The sequence below is a fragment of the Chaetodon trifascialis genome, chromosome 17 (genome assembly GCF_039877785.1).
Source record: "Chaetodon trifascialis isolate fChaTrf1 chromosome 17, fChaTrf1.hap1, whole genome shotgun sequence".
Taxonomy (NCBI): Eukaryota; Metazoa; Chordata; class Actinopteri; order Chaetodontiformes; family Chaetodontidae; genus Chaetodon; species Chaetodon trifascialis.
This window is the reverse complement of record NC_092072.1, coordinates 1,850,686-1,877,792: the sequence shown is the minus strand read 5'-3', so window position 1 is coordinate 1,877,792 and position 27,107 is coordinate 1,850,686. Positions and strand designations below refer to the sequence as shown.

At 47.8% G+C, this 27,107-nt stretch overlaps 1 protein-coding gene across 1 annotated transcript; it reads right to left on the bottom strand.

The window, feature by feature from the left end:
* Nucleotides 1–78: 78 nt before the first annotated feature.
* Nucleotides 79–25,076, bottom strand: LOC139346277 (F-actin-uncapping protein LRRC16A). The gene is made up of 38 exons (XM_070985270.1): nucleotides 24,721–25,076; nucleotides 20,545–20,642; nucleotides 17,050–17,100; nucleotides 12,174–12,233; nucleotides 11,719–11,840; nucleotides 11,254–11,351; nucleotides 11,095–11,165; nucleotides 10,554–10,627; nucleotides 10,342–10,417; nucleotides 10,142–10,230; nucleotides 9,866–9,960; nucleotides 9,467–9,553; nucleotides 9,274–9,377; nucleotides 9,057–9,134; nucleotides 8,865–8,941; nucleotides 8,583–8,687; nucleotides 8,333–8,402; nucleotides 8,113–8,194; nucleotides 7,923–8,022; nucleotides 7,692–7,746; nucleotides 7,358–7,530; nucleotides 7,054–7,122; nucleotides 6,859–6,952; nucleotides 6,638–6,736; nucleotides 6,427–6,555; nucleotides 6,226–6,348; nucleotides 5,966–6,141; nucleotides 5,504–5,591; nucleotides 5,220–5,387; nucleotides 5,016–5,082; nucleotides 4,537–4,793; nucleotides 4,096–4,211; nucleotides 3,437–3,917; nucleotides 3,231–3,273; nucleotides 2,936–3,136; nucleotides 2,697–2,834; nucleotides 1,487–1,642; nucleotides 79–1,256 (listed from the first exon to the last, which is right to left on the bottom strand). The coding sequence occupies exons 1-38, from the start codon at nucleotides 24,758–24,760 to the stop codon at nucleotides 1,132–1,134; spliced, it is 4,335 nt and encodes a 1,444-aa protein (XP_070841371.1). The 5' UTR covers nucleotides 24,761–25,076; the 3' UTR covers nucleotides 79–1,131.
* Nucleotides 25,077–27,107: the final 2,031 nt, after the last annotated feature.

Genomic DNA, 27,107 nt, shown 5'->3' with positions numbered 1-27,107 from the left:
AAATGAGGCTGAAGGCGGATTCAGCGCGTGAAGGAGGAGGAGGAGGAGGAGGAAGAGGAGGAGAGTGAAGGAGAGAGTCCGAGGAGTCAAACAGGATTTATTGGTATGAACATACAAAGACAGAAACATCTGACAGCCTCCTGTAGATAAAACATTCTTTAACTTACGATTAAAAAGCTGATTTTTTAAAAGAAATGACAAAAAAAAGTCCCCGTGAAATGAAAACCATCACCATGTTTCTCAGCTCAGGCAGATTCAACAGAACATTTCATTGATTTTCTGCTCATTTCTCAGTATTTAACTGATATAAACCCATTTATTTTAGAAACTGTGGTTAGTACATATGAACATATTTACACTGATCCACGATCAGTAAGTGCAGCAGTACGACGAGGCCACGTGTCCTGCTTTGGATTTGGGCAGGAGTAATTTCATTGGTTAAGATAAAGATCAGTGGGTGGAGCCCAAAGAGGGGACGCCCCTTTTGTCTCCACCCACTGAGGTTTGTTCAAGTGACTGAACGCCTGAAGGCAGCTGAGGACACACAGAGAGACAGACAGACAGATGGACAAATGGACATTCCCTGGCGTGTAGCGTTGAAATATGAGACCTTTCAGAAAATGTGGACCTTTCCTGTCGTTCTGTGGATTTAGACATCGACACGAATCGACAAAGCTCGTGAACGCCAACAGGACCTGCAGCTCAAACCTCATTTTACTGACTCGTATTTCCATTATTGAGTCCTTAAATCTGATTTTATTAAAACCCTTGAAAAGGAGACAAATTCAACTCCCATGATCTTTGCAGGATTAACTGAGATTTTCCTTGAAATAAAACCTCCAGCAGCTCTTCAGTTTAGCATCATTAGCATCAGAGTCGTCCTCAGTGCTTTGGACAAACATCTGCTGATTGTCTCTGCTCTTTATGGTCCAATCAGAGCTGCGGACAGAGACGGTGACGGAGCGTCCGTTTGACGGCTAGGACTGATCCATCCGAGGTCAGGACGCAAAGAAGAAAGATAAATCATTGTCCGCTGTCTCTGCTTTCACTGTGTGTGATTGACGTCCCTCCAGCGTCTCCGGTGCAGAGGACGGTCCTTCGGGACAGCCGGCTGCAAACATCTCGTTGGAATCAGACTGAAGGAGCGTCTCCAGACTCGTCCTCTGATCTGCTGTCAGACTTGACATCAGCGCCCGGAGACGGATCGTCCTCCTCAGCTGGACTGAGATCTGTATCTGCCAGAGATGGAGGACTCACTGAGGAGACAGAGACAAAACGCAGATGAAGCAAGACAAACAGGTGGACTGGAACCAGAAGACATGTGTTCGACCATCAAGGCTGATCCTGAATCCAGGAAACGAACACACAGCAGACACGTTTCAAACATGAGCGCGTTCAGAGGTGGAACTGATCCAGTCCACAGTTCAGTGGATCTGCACTGACGACAACGCTGAGGTCTGTACTGTATGAAAGGCGGATATCGAACCGTAGGCGGGCAGCGACTTGGCTCGCTCTCGGTCGTCCTCCCTCGCCGCAGCAGGACTGCTCGAGCTCTTCAGAGACGACCACTGCCGGCCGCCATCGCCGGGTTCAACCGCGGCGCCGGGCGGCTCGAACGCATCGCCGTCCGCTGGAAACTCAACTGCCAGAGAAGAAGAGAAAAAAAACGATGCGTCTTCTTCTTTCAGACATTGTTTGTCTCCTCTGACTCACTGATCAAAGAGATGAAATGAGACCAAACGCAGAAAATGAAACTCAAAAACAACAAATAAACTCAAGAAAACGTGACGTCGAGGTTCGACAGCAGAGACGTTTACGTTAACTCAAAGATTCACATGATGAAAGAAGGAAGACTCCTCCTCCTCCTCCTTCACAATGCAGAAGATGAGACTAAAGACGACAGCTTTGAGGACAGTGTCTTCTGACTTTTACAGTCACAAAATGATAAAATTCATCTTATTTTGGCCAAAATGACACACAAAGGTTTGGAAATAAACTCTGTTTCTTTGTGCTCTGATCTCATCGTCTATCCTTCGTTTTGTCTCATTAACGTCAACATTATGGAGTACAGGATGATTATTACCACCATATCTATTCCTGTACATTATCATTATTATTCTATTAGGAGTATTTCAGTATCAACGCGTCACTGCAGCTCCTCAGCAGAGGACAAGCTGTCCACTGAAGGCTGTTCGTTAACGGACGCGTCCTAAAACGACTGTGACCTTTTCCTCGCGTCTCTTTGATTTCAAAAACACTCGTTTTGCACAACAATCTTGAAGACAACTCGTCTTTTTGATTACATGGAAGAAAATAGTTCCAGTAAGCTTTAATTACACCAGCCGAGTGTTAAAAAACACGCACACACACACGCAGCGTTGCTTCAGATGGCGTGTGTGTGGTGTGTGGAGGCGTCAAATAAGCACTCATTAAACAAGTTGTCACCTGTTTGACTGACATTTTGGGCGACGCTCGCACAGCTCTGAGTCATGTGCCTCAAATTTAACACATTCTAATAAAATACTACTGATCTCAGACCAGTGCAGATACTGTTACCTCTAACAAATCCCTCAGGCGCTGATTTTAGCCCAAACTGACCTCTGACCAGTCATCACTCGGCTCTTTCTGAGTACTCTTTATTGAAATCGACCCTCATCGGGCTCTCAGGGACGCTAACGGCTCGCTGAGATACGAACCGTCCTGTGGAGTCTGGGGTCCTGCGGGGCTGCTGCTGGTGATCTCTCTCTCCTGCTCTGACGGCGCCCTCTTCAGGCGTGGAGCGGGAAGTGGTCCTTTGGCAGACGAGTTTCCTGCAGGAGCCTCAGCAGAGTCGTCTGAGACAGATCGATGAAAGGACCAATTGATTTTCAGCTCAAACACAAACAGAGGAAAGCCTCTCCTGTCCGTCTGACAGGGACGTCTGCTATTCATCTACCTGTGACGTAGGTGCTGCTCGGCCGGGGACTGGTTGGACTGGCAGGACTGAGAGGACCAGAGGTGCGGGGCCCCAGCGGGGGCTTGGTGGCCTGGGGCGGGGGCGGTTTGGGGTTGACGCCGGGTGGTTTTGAGCGGGGAGCCGGCTCTGGTCTGGACTCATCAGCGTCCGCTGGGACGGCGGGATGGACGTCTGGTTTGGCTGCGCGGTGACGACCGGTTTGGAGATAAATATGATGAAACTACAACATCTGACCTCCAACAGACCCACAGCTAACAGCAGTACAGACACTCACCTTTGTCGCCCTCCACCTTCTCCAGCACGGGTGGTGACTCAGACTGAAACAGATGGAGAGTTCATGTTAAATATGTTGGCAGTCATAAAAACCCGTGGCTACGTCCAAACAGCTAAGCGCTAATCGTCTTCCTGCTGGTGCCGGTTTAGTGGTATGATGATGGTGGAGAATGTGTTCAGAGATGCTGACGTATGCGCTCCACCCACCTTCCTTACAGCCATTCTCTCCTGTCTGGCCTTCATCTCAGCCAGCAGGTCCATGCCCATCACAGGAACACCAATGTGACGAGGAATGAGGGGGTTCTCCTTCTTCTCCACATTCTCCTCCTCCTTCTCATCCTCTGCAGGTTCAGCGGCGGGCGGAGGAGCCTCCACCTCAGGATCTGTGTGGTCCAAGGATGGAGCCTTGTGGAGCTCCTGCTGGGGCTCTGCCACCGTGCCAGGGCTCTTCATGGGCAGAGTGGGGCTTATCTGTGTCGTCTCCTCAGTCACCGGGCTGACAGAGGAGGAGGGTGGAGCGGCGGAGGAGGAGGCAGGGCTGGGTGGAGTGATGGAGGCAGCTCCATGGCTCTTCTCCGAGCGGGACGTCCGGGATTTGATCAGGTTAAAGAAACCGCTCTTCCTGGAATCACGTTTCTTATCTGCTGCTTCCTGCGTGCTGGAGGACAAACCTCTCACAGAGGGAAGTCTGGAGAAGAGAAGAGACCCAGAATCAGAAGACGGAGCAGAACACAGCCTGTGCTCCACCTCTAATGGGTGGAGGAACAGCGAGACTGTGAAGGAACTGTGTGCGTGCAACCATCTTTAAAAAAAAAAAAAAAAAAAACTGCTAAAAACACGTATTTCAGTTTCAGTATGAATCTCACTTGAAGCTGAGTTTGATGACTTTTTTGGAGAAGAAGTCCTCCAGACCCTCGTCCAGCTTTCCCATGATGCTGTTCTGCTCCGCCTCTTGTGGCGCCAAGCTGCGGGTGGTGTCCCGCTGAAAGACCGATGGCAGCAATGAAACAGAGATCAGAGGCAGAAACAACGACCTCAACAGCTGAATATGTTCAGCAAGGTCAACACGACCAGCGCTGCCACAGAAGAGACGACAGAAGAACATCTTCTACTGATAATTAATGAGTTTTGTAATAAAATCGAGCATTAAGAGAAAAGCTGGAACTGCTGCAACTTAACAGTCATCACTGGCTTTGTCAGAAAAGTCACATCATTTTGCTGCTAACAGATTTAGACATGAGAACAAACAAACAAAGATCGGCATCACTGATGATTCGGGACGTCTCGTCTCTCTGATGGAGACCTACAGGCATCCGGCTGGGTTTGGTCCTCTTCTTGGGTTTCGGGCGGAATTTGGTGCGATGCTCCAGCGGCACGTGCTCCACCGGCGGCAGCTCGCCCAAACAGACGGGCTTGGTATCCAGAGGAGTAGGGGGAGGGGGGAGGTCTCCATAGTAGGCCGACGCTCTGTCCGACGGCTGAGGAGGAGGAGGAGGAAGCAGAGGAGGGTCCTCGACGTGGATGGGGACCTCCTCCAGAGCCTTGTCCAGGTCAAACTCCATCTCTGCTGGCAAACAGAGGATGACATCAGCACAAGCTGTGGATGAAATCAGGACACACCAGGAGAAAGAAAACCTCCTGCTGGTCCAGGAAAGAACCCGAAAACAAGGTTTCTACAGACGAGTGTCTGTGAGGCGTAGACATCCTGTCACGGCTGCATGCTGCTTACCGACTGTACATTTCTGAGCAGAAGATGATAAATGAGTGGAATTACACGCTGACTCACCGAACGCCACAGAGACGGGACGCAGCATCCGGACCAGGATACTCTTCCTCTTGGATTTAGGAGTCATCTAAAGAGGAAAAACAGCTTCTTATCTCACTTTTTAATGATGCTTCTCTGAGTTTCCACATTGACTCTCAATGATGACAGAACATTTTTGACTGCCACCCTGACTGCTGGTACAGTGTTTGTTTTGTGTTCTCCGACCATGCAGGTGTCCATGTCCTCCAGCCCGTGCTTCTGGTCCCGCTTATGGCTTTGTTTCTGCTCCTGGTTGTGGTTCTCTGGCTGCAGGACCACCTCATCCAGAACCTCAGTCTCCATCTGAGGCTCCTGACGCAGCAGAGGCTGAGTCTTCCCGACCAGATGGTCGGCCTGGACACAGAGGGAGGAAGGACGGAGGGATGAACAGACAGAAAAAGACAGACAGACAGACAGACAGACAGACAGACAGACAGACAGACAGACAGACCGGCAGAGAGGACACTCACCAGAGTATGCTGTGATCTGGACAGAGACTCCAGGATTTCGTCCACGATGTGATCAGACAGAAACGACGCCATGCTGAGCTTCACTTCACTGTTTCACACAGAAGAAACAAAACACAGAAATAAAACACAGAACAGAACTTGACCAAATAAAATCCATCAAAGCTGATTTTTCCACTTGGGTTGAGACACCCAGGAGTGGTTTCTAGGGGAGGTTTCGGGTTAAAGACGTCTCCTAATCAACACACACTCAGGACAGACAGACGTCACAGAAGACCGCTTTGTCGTGGAAGCACATGACGGACATCTGGAGAAAACATCTATTCATCAGCCTGAAATCACACATTAGCTGCAGTAACACAAATGAAACTAACCCAGTAAACACACACACACACACACACACACACGCGCACACACACACACACACACACGCACACACACACGCACACACACAGCAGACCAGACCTGATCTTGTTGATGATGTCGACCCCGGACTGCTCCAGCAGCGTGGCGGTGATGAAGCTGCGAGGCACGGTCATCCTCCCTGCCCCGGCCTTCAGCAGCTCCTGGCGAAGGCTGCTCCTCTTCATCACGTGAGGACACAGACCCTCAGCAGCGTCCACCATGGACACCAGCATTGTCTGGGAGGGCCAAGTTAAAACCGTTTCACTTGTGTGTTACATCCCACAGGCGAGATAAAGGTAAACACAAACAGCAGCTCGTACCTGCAGCTGTTCGTCCATCACTCTGGCCACCTCTCCAGCCATCGACTCCAGTTTGTCCTGGATGGCTCCCACGCACGCTCCTCTGGACCCCCCGCTCCTCAGGTGGTACAGGTTGGGGAGCAGCTGGAGGGAGGAGTGAAGCACAGAGATCAGAGAGTGTTTCTGACCCGGGACTGTTTTCAAACTCGTGTGTCCTCTTACTGTCTTGGAGTTCCTGGCATCTTTCATGAGGTTCTCTGCCACCTTCATGTCCTCCTGGACCAGGCTGGTCTCTGTGAACCTCAGAGAGTTCAGGTGGTCCTGCACCTTCACGCACATCATGTCGACCATCTGGATCACAGAGGTCAGAGGTCAGTCAGTGCGTGCATACGTGTGTGTGTGGGTGTGCGTGCATGCGTGCTGATGTGCCTGCCTGCTGCGTGGTGGTGGTGACGATTCCCTGCTGCAGCCGGTACGCCTGCTCCTGGAGGTATTTCCGAGTCTCATGGTTCCTCAGCAGGTACTGCTCCATCTGCATCAGGAAACACAGGACTCTTCATAAAATCCACTGCGGGCTCACAGAGTACTGAGAACTGTGCAGAGCTGCAAACATCTACACTGATCTCTAAGGATTTAAACAAACAGGACATCAACCTTCAGTAAGGCGTCCTCTGTCTTCTCTGGGCTCGCCTTCAGCGCCTGAGCAGCATCCATGATGGGAACAGGCATGAAGCGGATGGTGTAGTTCCTGATGGAGGCACAAAGACACATCAGGGCTTCATCAGGAGAAAGCTTTCGCTGGCTCGGCTTTTGTTAAAGCGCTACCTCGACGTGTTGCTTCATACTCACTTCTCTAAAGCAGCAGCGACGTCCTGCAGACCCTGAGGACTGACGCTGTTTCTGTCCCACACCACTGTCCTGCAGACACACACACAAAACAAAGAGACGAAAAAAACTTTTTAAAAAGGCAAAAATGATCACTGTTCAGATCATCACTGACCTGCAGAGGGATCAGCTGTTAGAGCCACGCTGAGTGATTTCAGTCACTTTCACTTCACTAACTTTCCACCTGAGCGTCAGTCGTTGATCACTTTATCCAGAGACAGCTGGACTCCTCTGTCCTTCTCGTCTCCACTGTCCTCTAATGGCTCACCTGAGTTTGGTGTTGATCTGCAGGGCTTTGGCCAGCATCTTGGCCCCCATGTCCCCCATGGCATTTCCGCTGATGTCCAGTTTGGTGAGAGAGGAGTTGCTGCCGAGAGCGTTGAGGACGATGGAGAGGTCGGCCTTCAGCTTGGAGTCGGCGAGGGACAGCGAGGTCAGCGGCTGCAGGGAAAAGGTTGTTTATTGGATCAGTTTAAAATCCCAACTGATGAAACAGACCCGGCAGAGACAAGGAGAGAGACTGATGTGAACGACAGGACAGAAAACATCTGAAGCACTTCTAAAGAAGAAGACTTTGATGTAACGCTGTAAGTCTCACGCACTGATTCCTCCTCTTGGATCATGTGAACCAGGTTGTCCAGGACTGCAGCCACATTCCTGGAGAAAAAATGATAATATCATCATCAAAGACAACTAAAATGTGATTAAGAGACAAACCAACAAACTCAGTTAAAAACGTAAATGGAACCAAATAACTGCATTATTACGACTCTTCCTTCATCATTGTGATTTCATTTTGTGCTGACAGTGCTTGCCGTCAGTTCGTCACCCACTTGGACTTGATGTTGTTGAAGTTCTTGCCCAGTGAAAGGTGTCTGATGGAGCGGTTCTTGGCCAGCCAGACCAGCAGGGTAGTCAGATCCATGTCCAGACCTGAGCAAAGCAGCACAGAAACATGAAGCGGCCACGACTCAAAGTTCACACAGCGGCGTCGGAAACGCTCCAAACCTAAAACGTCCTCACCGTTGTCAGAAATGTCCAGACTGGAGATGTTGGGAATCTCAGCGACGCAGCCCTCCAGGATCTGGGAGCCTCCTGAACGCAGCTGAGAGCAGAAGAGGGTCAGATGGTGACACAAACACTGATCAGGGATCTGTCTGTGTGTCTGGATGTGTCAGCACATTCACGCTTCCTTCGTTCTCTTTCTTTCTATGAACGTCGTCACAGCGTGTTGAAGTTTTACCTCACAGCAGCTGAGATCCAGAGACACGTCACTGAGGTTTGGGTTGCAGCCGAGTCCCAGCAGCAGCGCTCTGCAGAGGAAGGCCAGCGATCAGACTCAGTTTAACGGCTGACAGAGAGCAGCTCACCTCATAGCAACAAGCCAGACTGAAACTTTCACACAGTTCAGACTTGAGTGAACTGAAATACGACAGCTCTGCTTTAACAGCGAGCCTCTCGGTAAAATCAGCTTTCAGGGGATATTTTCTTACTTCAGAGCCTCCAGCGGCAGTCTGGTTCCTGACAGGCTCACTGAGCTCAGAGCCTGAGCGCAGCTGAAGAACTGCTTAAAGGACGAAGAGATCTCTTTACACTTCCTGTGTGAATAAGAGGAGAAACGTGTTACAGTGATACCTCTGAACAAAGACGACTACATCGTCTCAGACTGTTAGTTCAATGTACATTTAAACCATATTTTATGGGGACATTTGTTGAATGCTGCTCTGTCGTTGTCTGCAGCGTCTGCTGTTGGGAGGACATGTGTAATATCTGACCTGTGAGAGAAGACTGTTTTTGACATGTTGAGGACAGACAGATGCTTCAGAGATCCTCTGAGCAGAGACGCACACACCTATAAAACACACAACTTTAGCGACAGAGGCTGAAACTGCACAACACTACAATCAGACTTCACCTCCTCCAGAGTGTGAGCGCCACCTGTGTGACGGAGGATGAGCTGCTCTTACCTGCTCCAGCGAGCAGTCGCTGTTGGACAGATCCAGAGTCTCCAGACAGTTCGAGTGACTCAGGAAGCTGTGCAGGTGCTGCAGGAAACACACACTTTAGACATGGACACAAACACATGGCTGCTGTAACCTGAAAGCCTCAGAGGAGGAACTTAAAATCAGTGGACTCGTAGAGTTAATCTTGGACGTGACAGGAGGAGCAGAGGCGGCTGCGTACCTGCAGGTCGTCGCCTCTGAGCGAGTTTCCTGATAGGTCGAGGTGTGTGAGGGCAGAGGAGACGGCCGGGTTGGCACACAGAGCCTGACAGAGGCTGTTCACACCTGCAGAAAATGACAAACGCAGCGTCTAGAAAAAAGAATGCAGGACAATAATCAAGTGTTACCACATCGCTGCTGTTCTGTGTGTCCACCTTTAGGAGACATGGAGGTCCTGCAGAGGTTCAGGTGCTTCAGACCCATCGGCAGCTTGGCCAGCTGAGCGCTCAGAGCAGAAACACCTGCACAAAGAGACACACGTCCAGTCACTTCACACAGCTGAGGGGCTCCAACATGGCCACCAGAGGGCGCAGGACTCCCCCTGAGAGGGTGAACTGTGAGTGTGTGTGTGTGTGTGTGTGTGAGTGTATAGATCCACATTTGAAATCATTAGAGATCATTCAAATGCAAATACGTCAACAAGGACAACTTGACAATGTCCACACAAACATATCTAATGTGTTATATCAAGAAGTGTGTGTGCGTGTGTGTGTGTGTATGTGTGTGTGTGTGTGTGTGTGTGTGTGTGTGTGGGCGGGCACACATGTTATAACCTTTGTCCTCCAGTGAGTTGTTGCTCAAGTTGAGTGTGTGTAGCGTGGAGGCCGGGTTGTGCGAAAGAGCGCCGGCCAGTTTCTGAGCAAAATCACTGTAGAAGAAGAAGAAGAAGAAGAAGAAGAAGAAGAAGAAGAAGAAGAAGAAGAAGGAGAAGTTTATTTACTATGTGTATGAAGAGTCCTAAAGAGAGAAAAAAAAATAAATGTGTCACTGTGATCAGCTGACTGGGAGAATCAGGACCACGTCATCAGCTCTAAGACTTGACCTCTGACCTTTTCAGCCCAGCGTTGTCCAGCACCAGCTCTTCCAGCCGGCTAGACCGAGCCACCACTCGGAGGATCTGGTCGCACACATCTGTCGACTGGCAGAAACACACGAGCCTTTAATGTCATTTCCATCTCACATATCTTTATTTTGTGCAGTCAGTGTTTTGCTCGGCTCGCCGGCGCTCAGCTGTTTGTGTTCATGTTACCAGTTTGTAGTCTTTGGCCGAGAGTTTAGTGAACCACTGGTTGTGCTCTAGAGCTGCTATGATCGCCACCAGATCCCTGCAGAGGAGAGAAAAACACAACAAGAGCATTACACATGCAGCTGTCAGACAGTATATTCTACAGAGAGATGAGAAGAAACTTCTTCTTCTTCTTCTTCTTCTTCTTCTCATGAACTCCACATGATGAACCATACCTGTTCTCCAGGTGGATGAAGTCCTGCAGGTTGAGCTCTCTGGTGTCCTGGGTGAGATAGATGGTGTCCACATCCTGGAGGAGGTGAACATCACACAGGTGAGATGATGAGTTCAGGTACAACACAAAAAAACAAAGACGACAGAAACACGAACGAGTGCAGCTTGAAGAGAAGATGCAACTTTACAGCTACAAAATCTGACAGAAGCAACAAAAAAAGCTGAGAAGATCAATAAAAGATTAGAACAGGTGGTTGAAGAAGTCGAAGAAAAAGAAGCAGAAGAAAAAACAAGAAGCAGAGGAGGACGAGATGAAGAGATCACGTGAGGAAGCAACAGAAGCCCAAAACAACAAAACTAATATTAAACCGAGGAAAAAGAAGCATAAAGTGAGCAAAGAAGAAGTGGGAGAGAAAAGGCAGAAGAATAAACACCTAAAGGTGAGTCAGAAACAGAAAACAGGAAACAGAGCGAAGTATATAAAGACAACAGGAAACAGAAAAAAGCGGAAGTCAAAAAGACGATTCTGTCTCCGGCACCGACCCACTGGACCTCCTCTCTGTACGGCAGACCCAGGTAATCACACACACACCAGTACTGATGGGAGAACCCGCCTGCAACGAGTCAAGACATTCAGCATTTACACAGAGGCACTTCAAACACTCGACGGGATTTATTCGTCACACTTTGAGGCTGACTTACCGCACGGTCCCAGATCCGCCGAGCCCTGTTCGTCCCAGACGGCCTGCAGCGCCGCCGTCCTCTCCGGAGGCTTCAAACTCAGCTTCCTCATCACCTTCCTTCCTTACAGAGAGGGAGAGACAGAGGGGCGAAGAAGACGAGGAAGAAGAAGAGAAACGTCAACATCTAAAATCCACGAATGTCTGAAAAACACGCTGCACCCAACAGCGACAGAGAGGACAGAAGCAGTGAGCATTCACTACTTTACAGCAGCTAGTAAACGACAGCCTGATGCTTTATACTGAAGGACAAACCAGCAGACTCTTTTACTTATTAATTTCCCTTTCAGGTTACAGGTGATGTGCAGCGTTTAAAGTCTACCTCGCCTCTTAATACACATGTAAAGTACAGCTTGAGCGTTCCTTTGTCCCACGCTCTGAGAGCCCCTGAAGTACTCCCTGCCTCCCTGCTCTCGGTGGTACCTACACAGGTGAGCCGGCGGGGCAGATCCGGTGCAGGCAGCTGCCGATGTGAGCGATCACCTCGTCCACTTCCTCCAGCGAGCCCAGCCGGAGGCTCCAGGGGCCGCGCTCATACTCCAGCACCAACTGCAGGGGGCGACGCACACAGAGGAGCGAGAGACGAAAGACTGAGAGGTCTGAGGCGACGAAGGCGGCCATGCTGCCATTAAGGTTTGTTTTTACTGAGCAGGTGAGTGATACTTTACTGATCTGACCTGTTTAGAACGACCACAAACAGCTGAGCACATTTTGAAGTAGAAATGTCTCAACTCCCAAACATACAAATTTAACCCATCAATCAGTCAGTCTGAAGCGTGGGCGACCGCTCTTCTTATCTGTGTGTTTGTGTGTAACTCTTAAGCTGCAGGCCAGGTGTGTCAGGTGTGTTTGTGTGTGTAAATGCTTTTTGTTGGTGTGTACCTGAGTGGGCTTGTTGCTGCTGATTCCCTGTATGTCCAAGTAGCTGAAGGAGTGTTCGACCTAAAACAAGAAGGAGGAGACGCGTTATGAAACGCAGCAGTAAACACATGAAGCTAATCTTACATTTCGAAATGTCGGGGTTTGGGAAAACACACAAACAGCCCGCTGGCTTCTCGTGTTGCTGCTTTGACTAATCACTATTGGACAGTTATGTGTCCCAGAGGAGAACTTCTGTTCCACTAAAACTGGTTCACTTTCCTCTTCCTGAGAAGCGGAGGACTTTCCCAGGAAATGTTCCGCAGACACAGACTGGATGTGAAACCTGTGACTTCAGGTGACGTAGACGCTCTCAGGTGTGCTGTCTTCTCCTAATGTGCGCAGCTTGTGCTCTGTAAACACTCCACATGTCGAGCTTCACCTCTGAGGTGAAATGTGATATAGAAAGATAGTGTTTGAGCCAACAGCTGTATTTCAGAGCAACAACTGAATTTAACAGATGGGGCCTGAAGGTCTGAGCCAGCCGTGCCTGCTCTGTGATTGGTCACAAAGTTTAGCATGTATATCCGTCTGAGGCTGTGGGAAATCTTATTGCTGCGGCATGTTCTTCCTTTCCTGTTTGTCTCCTCCCTGTTTTCCCAGTTTGGTGTGGAAGAACTTGACTGGTCTGCACAGAGCCCTGACCTCAAACCCTTCCAGCACCTTTGGGCTGAACTGGAACGCTGACCATGAGCCAGACCTGATCGCCCGTCATCAGTGCTGGACTTCGCTGACTCTCCTGTCCAAATCCCTGTAGCCAGGTTCAACATCTGGTGGAGAGACTGAAACCGGAGGAGTGGAGGCTGCTGGAGCAGCACGGTGACACTCGTGGTTTTGGAATGAGGTGTACAACGATCACACGGCTGGAACGCTCAGGTGTCCGCACACTTTTGGCCATGCTGTGCATCAAGCAGACCTGCAGTGTGTACCTTCTGCTGAGCAGCAGCCGCCGTGGCTGGAACTGACAATTATGGGATGAAGCTAAATGCTAACGTGTTGTCCACCGAAGTCAGCAAACTGAAGACTCCAGAAACACGCTAACAGCAGCCGCCATGCTCATACCAGACAAAGTGAGGCTGCGGCTACAGGGCAGAGGACGGCGTCTCATGTCTGCTTTAGCATCAACATCTTTGCTAAGCGCGGCTGCTGCCTGCTAGCCGACGCTCGTCAAGCTCCGACTTGTTTTGGGGTTTTGCAGCTTAAGACGAGACGGCTGATTGTGTCACAGTGACATAATATTTTATCAATAATCCCAAAGAGAAATCTGTCCCGTGCTCCTCCATGGCGGACAAAGGTCTGAGCAGAGCCGTGATGCACACGCACTTTTTATTTAATGATCAGAAACAGACATATTGATATGAAGCTGGGCGTTCTTACTTTAACAACTTTAAGAGCAAACCTTGGGGATAGGAAAAAAATGGCTGCCACAACAGGAATGTAAAAACACGAGCTACAAATAGTCTGCAGAACAAATGTCTGGAGCTGAGCTCACACACATTTCCCTTTGAATCCAGAGAGACAGACAGTAAAAATAAAAGTGGATTCTTAACTTAGAGCCAAAAGAGCGAGTGAAAGGGAGGAAAGAAGGGAGAAAAACAAAGACGGAGACAGGAAGGAGAGGGGGGAGGTATTAAAGAGAAAGAGAAAGATGGAGGAGAGAGAATGAATAAAAGATTATGTGATAAAATTAAAAGGGACTAAAAAGTGGGAGAAAGAGGCGAGAGGACGGCGGAGGAGACATAAATCTGGACCTTCATCTGCTGCGTCTGCCAGAAAGAGAGAGAACGACACAGGAAGTGATGAAAGAGAGGAAAATAATAAGAAATAGAGTGAGAAAATTACAGTGACAGAGCAAGAGAATAAAAGGGAGTGAGAGAATGAAACAGAATGAGAGAAGAAGAGAGAGGAAGGGCGAGGGGCATGAAGAAAGAGTGCCCCCTCCCTCCTTTCCCTGCCAGCTGTTAAATTCCTCCATTGTCTTTTTTCTCCCTCTGCCGGGACAGTACACACTGAGGAACAAACCACCCTCTGTCTGAGTCTCTCACACACACACACACACACACACACACACACACACACACACACACACACACACACACACACACACACACACACACACACACACACACACACTTAGACAAACCACTGGCCCAGTGTGGAACAACAGATCAGGGGTCAGCTGGCAGAGGGAGGCTGTTTCAGTTTCACGTATTTTGCTGTTTTTGAACTTCTTTCTTTATGTGCAACACATCGTCCGACAGTGTTAAACTCAGTGTGAGACGGTTGAAGAAGAGGAGCTTAAGTTAATCATTTATTTTGTTTTAGTTTCTTTTGACTGAAGTGCATTTTACGACGATAAAATCACTGTTTTTGTGAATGGAGTCCGGTGGCTTCAGTGACGGCACTTGAACAGCTGTTTCTGGTTACGCACAGCCCATCTCACTCTCGACCTGAAAGGTATCTCTGCAGGGATCCTTTCCAACAATGTTTTCAGACACTTATTCTAACAATCTGAGCTGCCAGTGGCGAAAACAAACACTTTGAGTGGACGTACACTGACGGTGCACAAACACCTGCAGGGATTAAACTGCAGCCTGCTCTGTGGCTGCAGCGCTCTTCAATACTGGAACAATTTCAGAAAAGTCTGCATTTTATTTGTTTATTTTGTAAAGTTTGGGCATGCAGATCTTTCAAAAGACGTTTAGGTTGAAATAATATACAAGTGGTACGTCTCTGCTATCAGTTTTCCGTCTTAATGCACAAAAATCGATATTCCAGTGGTTCAAACCGACGTGCTTTGGCTGGTTTTGACAGCCCTGCTGCATGCAGTCTTAGGTTTTGGCTGGCAGAATCTTTGTCACATGAACCCTCGTGACCACGCAGATGCAGAAAGTATAATTTGTGCTTCAGCTAACAATGCAAACTCGTCTTCCTCAGCTGTGGGAGCTTCCTGCTTCTAAGAACCAATCAGAATGACATCTCACTCAAGGAGGCCACGAGGGAGAGCAGAGACCTTTAGAGAAAATTATATTTACTATCATCATCTGACACTTCAGCAGGAGGAGGCGGGGGGGGTCCGACATCCAGAGTTAATTTCAGTATGAACAAACTACAGCTCCTCTGCGTCTCGCTCTCCTGCTTATTTATATGTTGTCTGGTCTGATTCACACACTCATTAGTGAGACGCCAAAAAAATCCTGGAGGGTTACCAGAGAGCCGGTCTGAGAAAAGGAAAGAGCGTCAGTATTTTTAGAGCCGGGTCTAACCGTGGCTTCACTTCTCTTTTAATAATACAGGCCTCTGATGACCCATAATTTCCACAGCACTTTATGAAGCTTAAAACTAGGAAGTTCACAGGTTCAGGTTTCAGTTTAGATGCGAGGAGGATTTGGTGACTAATGTTTGTAATTAGCTTTGAACGGGAAATTTAGAGACCCTTCTTGAAGTGGGTTAGGGTCTTGAAAAATGGGCTAAAAGTTACTAACTGACTGTTAAACAGTCACTCACTGTTTCTAGCATTAAGAAGACATTTGGTCTTCACTTTCGTAGTCTTTCGAGCGTGTTTTTCTCTCTGTCTGTCGCCCTCCAGGTTGAACTTTTCTTCCTCCCTCTGTTTTTCTTTCCCACAGGCTGTGTTCTCACAGCTGCATTGTGGGTAAAACTATCAGATGTCTCCATATGGTGGGACACGTTCACATCTGGGTAGAGAAACAGAAGCAGGAGGGAGAGAGAGAGACGCTAAAATATCAAGTCAAATAAAAAGAGAACAGAGAAGAAGAAGTGGAGGACTGACAGACGCAGATCTAATGTGGGTTCATGAAGTGTGATATGAGGAAAAAGTTCAAATGCGTGCAACGTAAAAGGTTTCATAAGTCCATGAACTTATTTTTTATTGTCAACAAATCCCTTGAAAAGAGCAAAACAACAACGAATGTTCAGTCTGCTCTGGCTTCTTCCTTTGGGCCTCTGAGCTCCACACTGTTGGACTGTTGGACATGTTCCTTCATGCTCCTTTACGTCCTCAGCAGGAGCCAATGGGCTTGAAGCTGAGGGCCTTGCTTTCAGTCTTCAGCTAAGAAGTCCAGGTACCTCCAGGCTGACTGACTGTCGTTGGTCTTTCAGGGGTTTTGTTCGCCACGAGAAAAGTACAGACATGCTGATGTTCAGCTGGTACCATGTTCACCACGTTGGTTTAGCGTGTTAGCATGCTAACATTTTGCTGCTAACAGCACTGGACAAGCTGAAACTGTGACCTGATGATGGCGCTAGACACAAAGACAGAGGGTCACCAAAGTGAGTGCAGTTCAACCTGAGGGGGACGTGGACGTCTTCATCAAACTTTACGGCAATCTGTCCAACAGTTAGCAAGACATTTCACTCAAACCCTCACATAGATATGTTTGACATCCCATGATTGTCAAAATATTTGTGGTGGACTGACTGATCATCCCCGGAGTCGTGCTGCAACACGTCTGTCACCTGATTCTACCTGTGTGCGCCTTCAGAGAGTCGAAGTGTCAGGACTCGTCGATGCAGAATTTAAGACAAAAAACAAAAAAACAGCATAAAAAATGGCCTCTGAAGGAACGAGCAGCAGCATGTCTGTAATGACCAAACAAGAAACACTCCAAAGAAAGAGGAGGAGGAGGAGGAGGAGGAGGAGGAGGAGGAGGAGGAGGAGGACGAAGATAAGGAAGGAGAAGAGAAGCATACAGATCAGGGAGACAAAAGCATTTCTGTGTGGATGAGGAGGGAAAGAATGAAGATGAAGATGTAGAGAGAGGATACACACACACACACACACACACACACACACACACACACACACACACTTACTAACCTTGGAAGGGACCCGTGCTGTCAGCAGATAGGCTCGATGTGATGCCAAGGCCTGAGGACAGACACAGAGACAGATTAGACACAGAGACAGACAGAGGAAGCTTCTCACTGAAGGACACAACTGGTGACTTGGACTCGTGTGAGAGACTCGACCTGGTAACCTCATGTAAAATCTGCAGGGAAGCCTCAAAGGAGTTAAATTAAAGGTATTCGGTGTATTTGTTGTGAAAGGAAGTTCTCTCCATCCTGACAGGTCTGACTCCAGTCAATAATGTCCAGTGAGAGACATGCTGTCTTCACTCACAGATGGTCTTTCCAGAGGAGTTCAGAGGACTGATGGAGAGCTTCAACAACAATCACCTGAAGATCAATATCAGCTCAACTAATCAGCTCGTGGTCGACCGCAAAGCTTCAAATATGGACGCTGCTGGGACGCTTCGCACACACGTTCAACCACAGTTCAGAAGATCTGAACAATCAGCACAACCTCAAGGTGGACGCCCAAGATTAGAGTCACAACTCAGGATCTGATGGCTCTGAAACCCTAAATCTGATCAGCTCACCTTTGAGTCCAAATACATTCACACTCAAGCTGAGGATGCTGATTCATACAATTCTAATAACACAATCTTCCAGACGTACGTGTCCCTGAGACACAGTGCACAGCCTGAAAGGCGGTGAGGTCAGAAGGTCTTACACGGCAAAAGAAAACATGAGAAAATAGCCTGAGTTGTAGCACAGCTGGCAGAGTGTTTTCACTGACGGGGATAATAATATATATTATATTTCACCACGTGTTGAACTTCTGTCCTGGCACAGAGCGAGTGCTCATTTTGGCTGCTCGCTCAACCAGCGCCAGTCTGCTTCTAACTGACCTTATCTTCATCACGAGTGCAGACGGCGCTCGCTGAGTTCTGGTCTGAGGTGGGGTGAGGTGAACGCTCCCTGTCAGCACATCTTCACTGCAGCGAGGCTTAAGACAGAGAGAGGGACGGAGGTAGAGGAGGCAGAGCCAGCTGTGGCATGCACAGAGGTCACTCCAGGTCACCTCTGCTGAAGGTCACACATCAGCCAGTAAGATACAGCCTGGAAGCTTCCTGGTTCAGGTGCTTCACAGATGTGAGTGAGCAGGTGAGTCCACACAGGCAGACTGGAGAACAGGAAACAGGCAAGCAACGAGGAGAAATCTGGACCATGATGCACTGCAAGCTTTGTCTGATGCTCAGGGGTCTTGATTCAGGTGATGTGACATGAACATGGCAGACCAGCAGGGCTGCTGTGGTCCCAGAAAGGTTCCTGAAGGCGCCTTAAAGAGCCTGGAGTCCAGGTTTACTGCTTGGCTGCATCCATGAAGATCTGCGTTAGCGGTGAAACCAGAAGTCTGCATCTTCAGGTGCTTCATCGGAGGCTCTCGGTGTGGTGGTTTCAGATCAGACTGAGGTGAATAAATGATGGTCAAAGAGCCACTTCACATCAAATCCTGATCCTCACACTGCAGCGTCTTCAACCTTTGAGGTGTCAGCTGAGTTTGCTCTCGCTTTTGGCTCAGAGACGCTTTCTTTTCTCTCCTCTGACGGAGTTTGTTTTTCTTATGATGTGATTCAGGAAACAATCTGTACTTAATTTTCTTTAAACAAATGAAAACAAACCCGCCCGACACATTATCGTGGAGCCTTTAGCGCGCTGTGTTTTGCCTCATTTCAAGAAATTATAGCATGGTTTTAATCTGCTGGTCTACAGCTGTGGAATGTGGTGTGTATACGCCCCAGTGTGTGTGTGTGTGTGTGTGTGTGTGTGTGTGTGTGTGTGTGTGTGTGTGTGTGTGTGTGTGTGTGTGTGTGTGTGTGTGTGTGTGTGTGAGCTCAGTCAAGTCCTGACAGGAGCTGCAGTCACATTCTGCAGAGCTGTGGTATGTGGTCAAAGGAAACGAAATGTGGGAAAAAAGAAATGTAAAATGTGTTTGCACTTCCTGGTTCCTGGTTTAAGCAGAGGTCCTGAAATTCTACTAAAACTGTTGATCTAACAGACTCTTGGCAGTCAAAAATAAAAAACAGGTGATCAGCCCACATTTAAACATCACTTCCTGTTTCAGTATAGCAAGTCTTGCTCTGTAGCTTTGTCGTGTCGTTCATGATGCACACATGAAGGAGCTTGAGGACAGATGAAGCTGCAGCATTAGTCAGAGGTTTGGCTGACAGGAAGTCATGGGAAGCCTCCAGATTCACGGTGAAAACCTCTGTAAACCAGATACTTTGCACTGCAGATCTGGGGCAGAGATCCACGGTTTGGGCTGGACTCCTTGATTCAACCCAAGACCAGAAATCTTTGTGATATTTGAGATGACAGCAGCGTGGGGGTGGTCTTTCCTGTTTCAACAAAACAATGCCCCATGAAGAACACAGCTACATAAAGAGACGCTTTGGTGTGGGACAACTTGACTGGCCTGACCTCAACCCTGTCCAACACCTCTGGGGTGGACTGGAGAGCCGACTGTGAGCCAGGAGCCTATTTCACCAAATCTGTGCCATGTTTCCTCTCATGTTGATGTCAGTCTTTTGAAAACAAATGCTACGCTGACCCTCGCATGAGGACTGGCATGGCAGACAACACCTGTGGCCAGGTTCCAAACTCCTGTGAGGAAGTCGGTGAACGTGCCGATGCAGTTTGCCAGTGTGTGTGCGTGCAGCTGCCGAGGAAAACAAGGAAGCAGTGGTGTGATCCACAGACAGACGCTGGCCATCAGATCATGACTCACAGCAGCAGCAGCTCCTCTCAGACTGAGCTACTGTAGCCGCAGTCACTGAAAGTATTTAACAACCACATGCAGCTCCAGTCAGGACGAGACAGAGCCCAGCCTGCTGGTGTCCCTCTGCAGAAAGCTCTCCACAGCTGAGCGTCTCTGAGCTGTTACTGCGTGTCTCTGCTGTCAAACAAGCCTCCAGGAACAGAGCTGAGCTGTGGAGCGACTACAAGCCAACATATTCATCTGAGAGTCACAAACACCCTAAAATGTCATATCAGAAACTAGAAGCTGGCCCAGTAAAAGTCAGGAGGTCTCAAAGTCCTGCAGAGATTTATCTTCATGGCATTCGTGTGTGCAGGAAGTCAGCTGCTCCAGTGAGGGAAGAACGCTAATGATCCTCATTTACGTCAATGAGCAGAGGTGTCGTGAAGGGGCTGATGCATTTCAGTGTGCTGGCCAATCACAGACATGCAAGCACATGCAGCAGGTAGAACACCTTCAGGTGTGTGCAGAGCAGCCCTGTGTTCGTCCTGCTGTTCTCCATGCTAGCTTTGATCCTGACAGACACGCCACGGCTGCAGTGATGATTCTCGGGGTATTAAAATCTGCCTCAAGATACCTGCGGTGCGTCTCAGGTGGGAACACTCACCTTTTCAGAGGAACAGAGCGTCCACAGGCCAAAACCTGTCAGAGAAACTTGAGGCCACATGTATTCACATTCACACAGTTTAGAAGTGAACAGCTGTCACTTACCAGCACTTTCTTCTCCACCTTGTCACCTTTGACCTCCAGCTGGACTCTGCGCCTCAGGGTCAGCTTCACCCTCCGACCCACCGCCTCCCGCACGCTCTCTACAACAGACAGGAGGTCGACAACAAGGTTACGCGACACCTGACAATTAAGCCCACCACAGCTGGAGGGGTCGGACTCCTTCTGCAGCGCTCGGCTGGCGGGGCGCCACAAACAGAGCCGGGCGCCACACCTCCGATTCTAACCAAGGGTTTAATTAAAGTGGAAGTGATGTGATGTGGTGTTTCTCTGCGCCTTAAAATGTTTACTGTGTTCATCCATGTGAGTCCATGCAAACGACTGCACAGTGAAACTGCACAGCGACCTTCAGTGTGGCAAACAGAAATCAGACAAGATAATGTTCCTTAAAATGTCTGAAGGCTCCTTCTGAGCTCTTTCCTCAAAATAAAATCCGTCAACATCTGCTGTGATTTATAATCTGCGGTATTTATCATCTCTGTCATCCATCATGAAACTCTGACTCCAACAGGAAGCTGACAAACTTCACAGAAATCCTCTCAAACACGTCTTTATGCCCTGGAAATCCTTCCAGTTGTGTTCGTGCAGAAGCTCACGTGAACCTGATTTCTTCCATTTTTAATAAAACAACATGTAAGCAAAGATGGCCTTGAAGCTCTTTTCCATAATGGGAACTTAACCATCAGTAACCTGGAGCTTCCTCTCACCTGATCTATGACAGAAGGTCTCACCTCTAGTTTTTTGTGCTTTACAGAGCGGAACATTTTAGATATACCTCACTGAGAAGGCGACATCACATCAGATACCAAGACAGCCGTCGTCATGAGCTGTTTGGTAGGCGAGTACTGTCGCTTTAATTGAGAATAAAACTGTTTCTGTGCTCCCGTTACTTCCTGTGAGTGTACTGATGTTCACAGCTCACAGCATGATCTCCATCAGACCTCCACCACGGAGCGAGCTGTGGCTCCTCAGTGTGAAGCCTCTGTAAATGTAAAGTCTAGTCTACAGAGCGTCTCGTGTTATAGAGGACATCCTTCCGTCTCGAGCTGAGACACTAAAGATGGTGTGTTCCTGCCTGATTTGACAGATTGGAGTCTACCTGCGTTCATGTGGCTGTCTTCAACCCGAGCAGAAGGTCTGTGGAGGTATGGTGCACCTCAGCTGCTTTTCCACTTTTATAGCAGCGGTGGGAAAATAGAGGAGGAGGAGGGCGAAGAAGCAGGAGTTATGAGGATTAAGTAACAGACAGAGAGAAGGAGAGCATGAGAGGAAGAGGCAGAGAACAGCAGGGAGTCCAGATGAAGAAGGAGGCAAAGCGAAGGTGAAATATAGAAGCAGAGTGTGAGAGTGTGTGTGCATGGCAGAGAGTACTGATGAGTATGAGAGCGCAGAGCCGCCTTCATGACATCATGCTGCCCTCCTCCTCCTCCTCCTCCTCCTCCTCCTCCTCCCTGCGCTCGGACACATGATGAGGTCATGAGGAGGATGAAAACATTACAACACGAAGCGGCGTGCAGCCTGATGGGAAACACATGGACTTCTCCCTCCGTCCAAGCCGCTGGTGTAAAACCGAGGAGATCCCAGCCCTGACGTGAAGTCTGCTCCTCTCTCTGTCCCACTGCTCCGACTCTTTCCAACATCCAGAGTGTTTCAACTATCACTGCACCACATGGGACATGAAGCAGAATTCAAACTACTGTGGACTGAAATGACAGCTCTCTCTCACAGCAGGTGTTTGTGATGATGATGATGATCACGTTTTATTCATCTTTGAATGCACATTTGTGCATCAAAACGTCTAAAAATGAACAGACATATATTTGATGAGTTGCCAACAACGTTAAAAAAAAGCTAAATCTGTAATTTAATTCCAGATGATGTTGTAAGTTATTTGGTGGACTCCAGCGGAGATGCAGGAAACACCAGGTGACGTCAGAGAGGAGGAGGAGGAGGAGGAGGAAGGTCTGCAGACGTGACTGAACATGATGTGAATAACTAAAGACTTAAAAACAGCTCAGGTGTCACAGTTCACCTGAACGAGAGGTCAATTATTTCATTCATCAGTGGACAGAAATTTAATCTGCAACTCTTCGATAACTGAGCAAAAAGGTCAAATATTTTCTGACTTCAAACTGCTTTTCTCTGTCTTCCGTCTTTGTGAGCTCAATCGGTGGGACAAAACGAGTAATCTGAAGACGTTTTCTGTGATATTTGTGATTAGCTTTTACGTGTTTGTTTACATATTTGCTGAATTATACCAAAGTTATCACGTCTGTTCCTTAGCTGGCTTTGCTTTGCTGTAACGATGGCATCAGTGAGGGCCGTCAGCCCTTTTTCCACGTCAGATTCAAAGGCTCAACCTTCCTGGACCATCCTCGCTCAGCTTCTGAGCCCTAATAACCTTTTCCTTTAGTTTCCAAACAGTGCTGATGAGCAGCGTTAGGTCAGTCTGTCCTATTAAAGCCGACAGCAACAAAAAGCCCCATTCATCAGCCGGTCCGGTGGCGTACAGCGTGAGATCGGGCCGCAGACGCCGTTAACAGGGAGCACGGGGTTGTGAGTCAGCCTCAGCAGCCCGGCGCTGGCTTTGCTTTTGATTTCTAATGTCAGTCCTGTAAAAGGAGCAGTCTGCGTGAAGACAACAGTCCAGATTAACAAACCGGTAGGGAGCAAGGTTTTAAGGCTCTTCCATCATCGCTGACTCCCTCGTTTGTTGTTCAAGAACACTGCGATCGTCTGCTGCTGCTTTACTGGAGGTTTCCAACAACAGTCTAAAGAAAACTGGAGATTCACCCCAAAGCTCTGGAGCACAATACCTACAGACATCAGGGGAGCAGCTCGCTGAATACTTTCAAAATAAAGCTGAAAACTGATCTCCTCACGTTAGCCTTTAACTAGCTGTGACTTCCTGATTCAGGCCTGAACCTTTGTGCTTTGCCTCGCGCTGATGCCCTGCTGCACTCCTTTAAAAATGTTCTGTTTCACTTGAGTTTATGCATTCTTTGTAATCTCTTTTGACCTGTATTTCATTATTTTATTCTGCATTGTCTTCATTATCAAGTGGATTTATTCTCCATCTTATATTGCATTCATTTTTTAGCTGTTTTAACGTCCATTCTGTCTTTTCAAGCATTCACTTGCTGCATGTGATTTCTTGCTGCATGAAAGGTGCCACACAAATAAAGTCTGTTAGTATTATTACCCCTGCCATTACCTACCACTGTTACTTATATCAAGATAGTGGACCAAACTACCAGGTGCTGCTTCGGCCCAAAAATATCACCCTCCAAAAGTCAATTTACGCAGACTGCAGAGCTTTTCAGCAATCAGCGCCATGTTTACCCTAAAGTCAACAGTTTGGGCTACTTTCTCCAGCATAATCACAGCCACTCAAAGCTCTTTGGCCCTCTGTCTCCCTGACACTCAGTCATCCAGGCGGTCTGCGCTGATAATATCTCACAATCCAAAGGAATTTCACAGGACACTCCCCCAAACCCTCCCAAGCTTTCCCTCTCCCCCACTGCAGATAAGGAAGTGCGGAGGAGAAGCTCTCAGGTAGCCAGCCTCGCCCTGAGGCCACGAAAAGAGAGTGAAACACAGCAGCAGCACAGAAAAACTCCAACTGTGAGCGACAAATCACCGGTTAATACAGGAAAAATCAAAGTGCGCTCCCATAACAGCGTCTGTCATTCAACTGTAGGGTTCTTCTTCTGTGGTGTCACTTTCACATGTCCACAGTTCCCATTAGAAATGTCGTTTAATTAGGAATAATTAGGTCTTTGAGGCGTTTTAACCTCCACATTTCTACAATTATCTTCTAAAAGTCGTGGCTAAATATCTGTTAATTCATTTTAATCAACCTTATCAGCTTTCTTAGTGATTTAAAAGAACTTAATCATGCTTTAAAGTGTTAATACACGTTCAATCTTTGACATCTCTGATGTGATTTATTGTGTTTATCTCAAGTTTTCAGTGATTTTGTCGTCAGTTTCACCTTCAGTACAGACTGAAAGTGAACCAGCTGGATAACTTCAGAATCACTGGCGCTGACTTGCTTTACACTGAGACAAACAACAGCGCCAGTTAGCACAAAGTTATGCTAAGTTAAGCTAACTGCCTCCCCGACGGTTACGAACCGTTAGCCGGCTAACGTCTTCTTACCGAGCAGCTCGTTGGGAATGTCCGTTTTTTCCTCCGACATTTCTTCTGCCGAGGTGAACACCGACGTGGAGTCCGGCGGCGAGGACGGGAGAAGCGGGTAAGTCCGAGAAGAGGAGCGGCTGTCGAGGCGGAGGCAGCGGTGAAGGTGTAGTCCCGTTTTCTTCAGTGAACGCTGGTTACCTGTCGACACCGCGCGTGCCTCACCGTTACCGTCCGTGTCCACTCCGACATGCCTGCGCACACGTTACTCGTCCGTGACGCTGGAGGTGACAGCGGGGCGGCGAACTGACCGCAGGTGGCTTCAGTGTGACACACACAGTCAAAGAGAAGACGGCCAGTGTGAGTGTGTGTGTGTGTGTGTGTGTGTGTGTGTGTGTGTGTGTGTGTGTGACAACAAATCATACACGCGCACTTCTTCACTCACACACACTTCAGCGGTCCCTCCTTTCCCTCACATGTCCACAAGAGTGAAAAAAAAAAGTTTGTTTTTGCTGCTAAAAGTGGGAGAATCCTGACACCTGGTGGTCTTTTATAAGTACTACAACTTACAGTCGCGCTCCACCAGCGGGATGTAACTGAGTACATTTACTCAAGCTGTAGTAAAGATCCTTGTTCTCCCCCCCCCCTTTCCTTTACCTCACCTCACTTCCAGGTATTGAAACAAAAGGGAGTGTGACGTGTCACCAGGTAGATGTTAAAGAGGTGTATCAACACAACACTGGACATGGTTGTTCACAGATTGTCATTTGTGTTTAAGGCAGATGAAGCAGAATACCCCCCCCCCCAAAAAAATAAAATAAATAAATAAATAATCCTTCAGCCATCTGAGTTCACCAGAAAATGTTCACCTGGTGATCTGACAGTCAGCAGGTCAGAAATGATGACTTTGCTTGAATATTTCTATTCAGTTTCACTCTTTTATTTGACAGCTTTAGTTACAACGTGCTAAAGAAAAAACACAGTATGATTCTATGATGATGCAGTACTATCCTGTAGTGTACAAAGTATTTAGAATTGGCTACACATTCACAAACTACAACATTAAAATGCTCTTATATGTATTCATTAATGATAAAAACAGAATAATATAATACTCTGTGCCAACAGCACTGTGAAAGCAGCCATTCTGCACAATGAGTATTTTCACGTTTGATACTTGAAGTATCCTCAGGTAGGACCCTGGATTCAGTGTGTGACTCTGGTTGAATCACTAGGTGGAGCCACATAGCCACCAGTGTCACTGTGGACGTCTGCCAGTCTAACCAGTGAGTGGACCAGCTGCTGCTTTGCTGGATGTGGATTGAGTCCTGAATCAAACACATGGTCTGAATGGATATTTTCACACAGCAACATTGTACGTGTTATATGCACAGTGTGTGTGAAAATGATGTCCTTCAGCTGCAGCAGACTCTGCCAGAACACAATAACTGCTGCATCTGTATGTCCTTAACTCATCTGATAAAATTCATTTGTAGAGCTGTCCAAGCCTTTTGATGCTGTTGATAAAAGTGTTACATTAAATGAACTATATGTAACAATTTGGGTGAAAACTGAAATTATCAACATTATGTCAAAGGCGTCTGTTTATTCTGTTCTGGAGATTTCTACTGAAGTTAGCATGCTAACCAGCTAGCCCTGGTGTTGCCCAGCTGTCCTGTCTTGTAATACCATTTTATACCTCAAGAGGCAACAGCGAGTCACTGCAGCATCCAGTTTGCTCTCTAAGATAAGACTTTATGCAAGAATGAAAACAAAAACAGCAAAAGCAATGGCACAGATAAAAAATATACAGGAATAAAATAATATTACCAATATTCTTATGAAAAAAAAACTACTGTCAAATGTTGTATTGCACTTGAGAGAAACTGTTTCATAGAAAGAGCATTGAATTTCTATGTATATGCACAATAAGTGCAGGTTATGAAGGAGGAAGAAATTGATTGAAAGATGAAAATATACATTATCAGAGAAATTTAGCAAATGTAGAATCTCTGATTGCGAGAAATGGAAATGAGAACAGGTGTTTTTGAATGTGTGTGACTTGGCGTCTCATCTCATCTTTTGCAGATCAATGGGAACCAGAAAGTCTGAACTCTGATTAAATTTTCTGGATTCCAACATTTGGGAAGATTGGTGGTTTTGGCTGCAGATGGTCCGTCCACAGCCGTTTCTCATTGTGGGCCCAGGATGTTTCACCTCAAACAGATTTTTTAATGGCATCACTCAGCGGATGTTTTCCCTTCGTAATCATTCATGTGCATGATGAATGGATGAATGAAGTGCTGTGCAGGCAGTCTCACGGTAATCTGCATATCTGACTCTGGCTTGTAACGCACAAAGCTGCCTGTGACGTAAAGTGCTGAGATAACATGAATATCAGTGTTTCG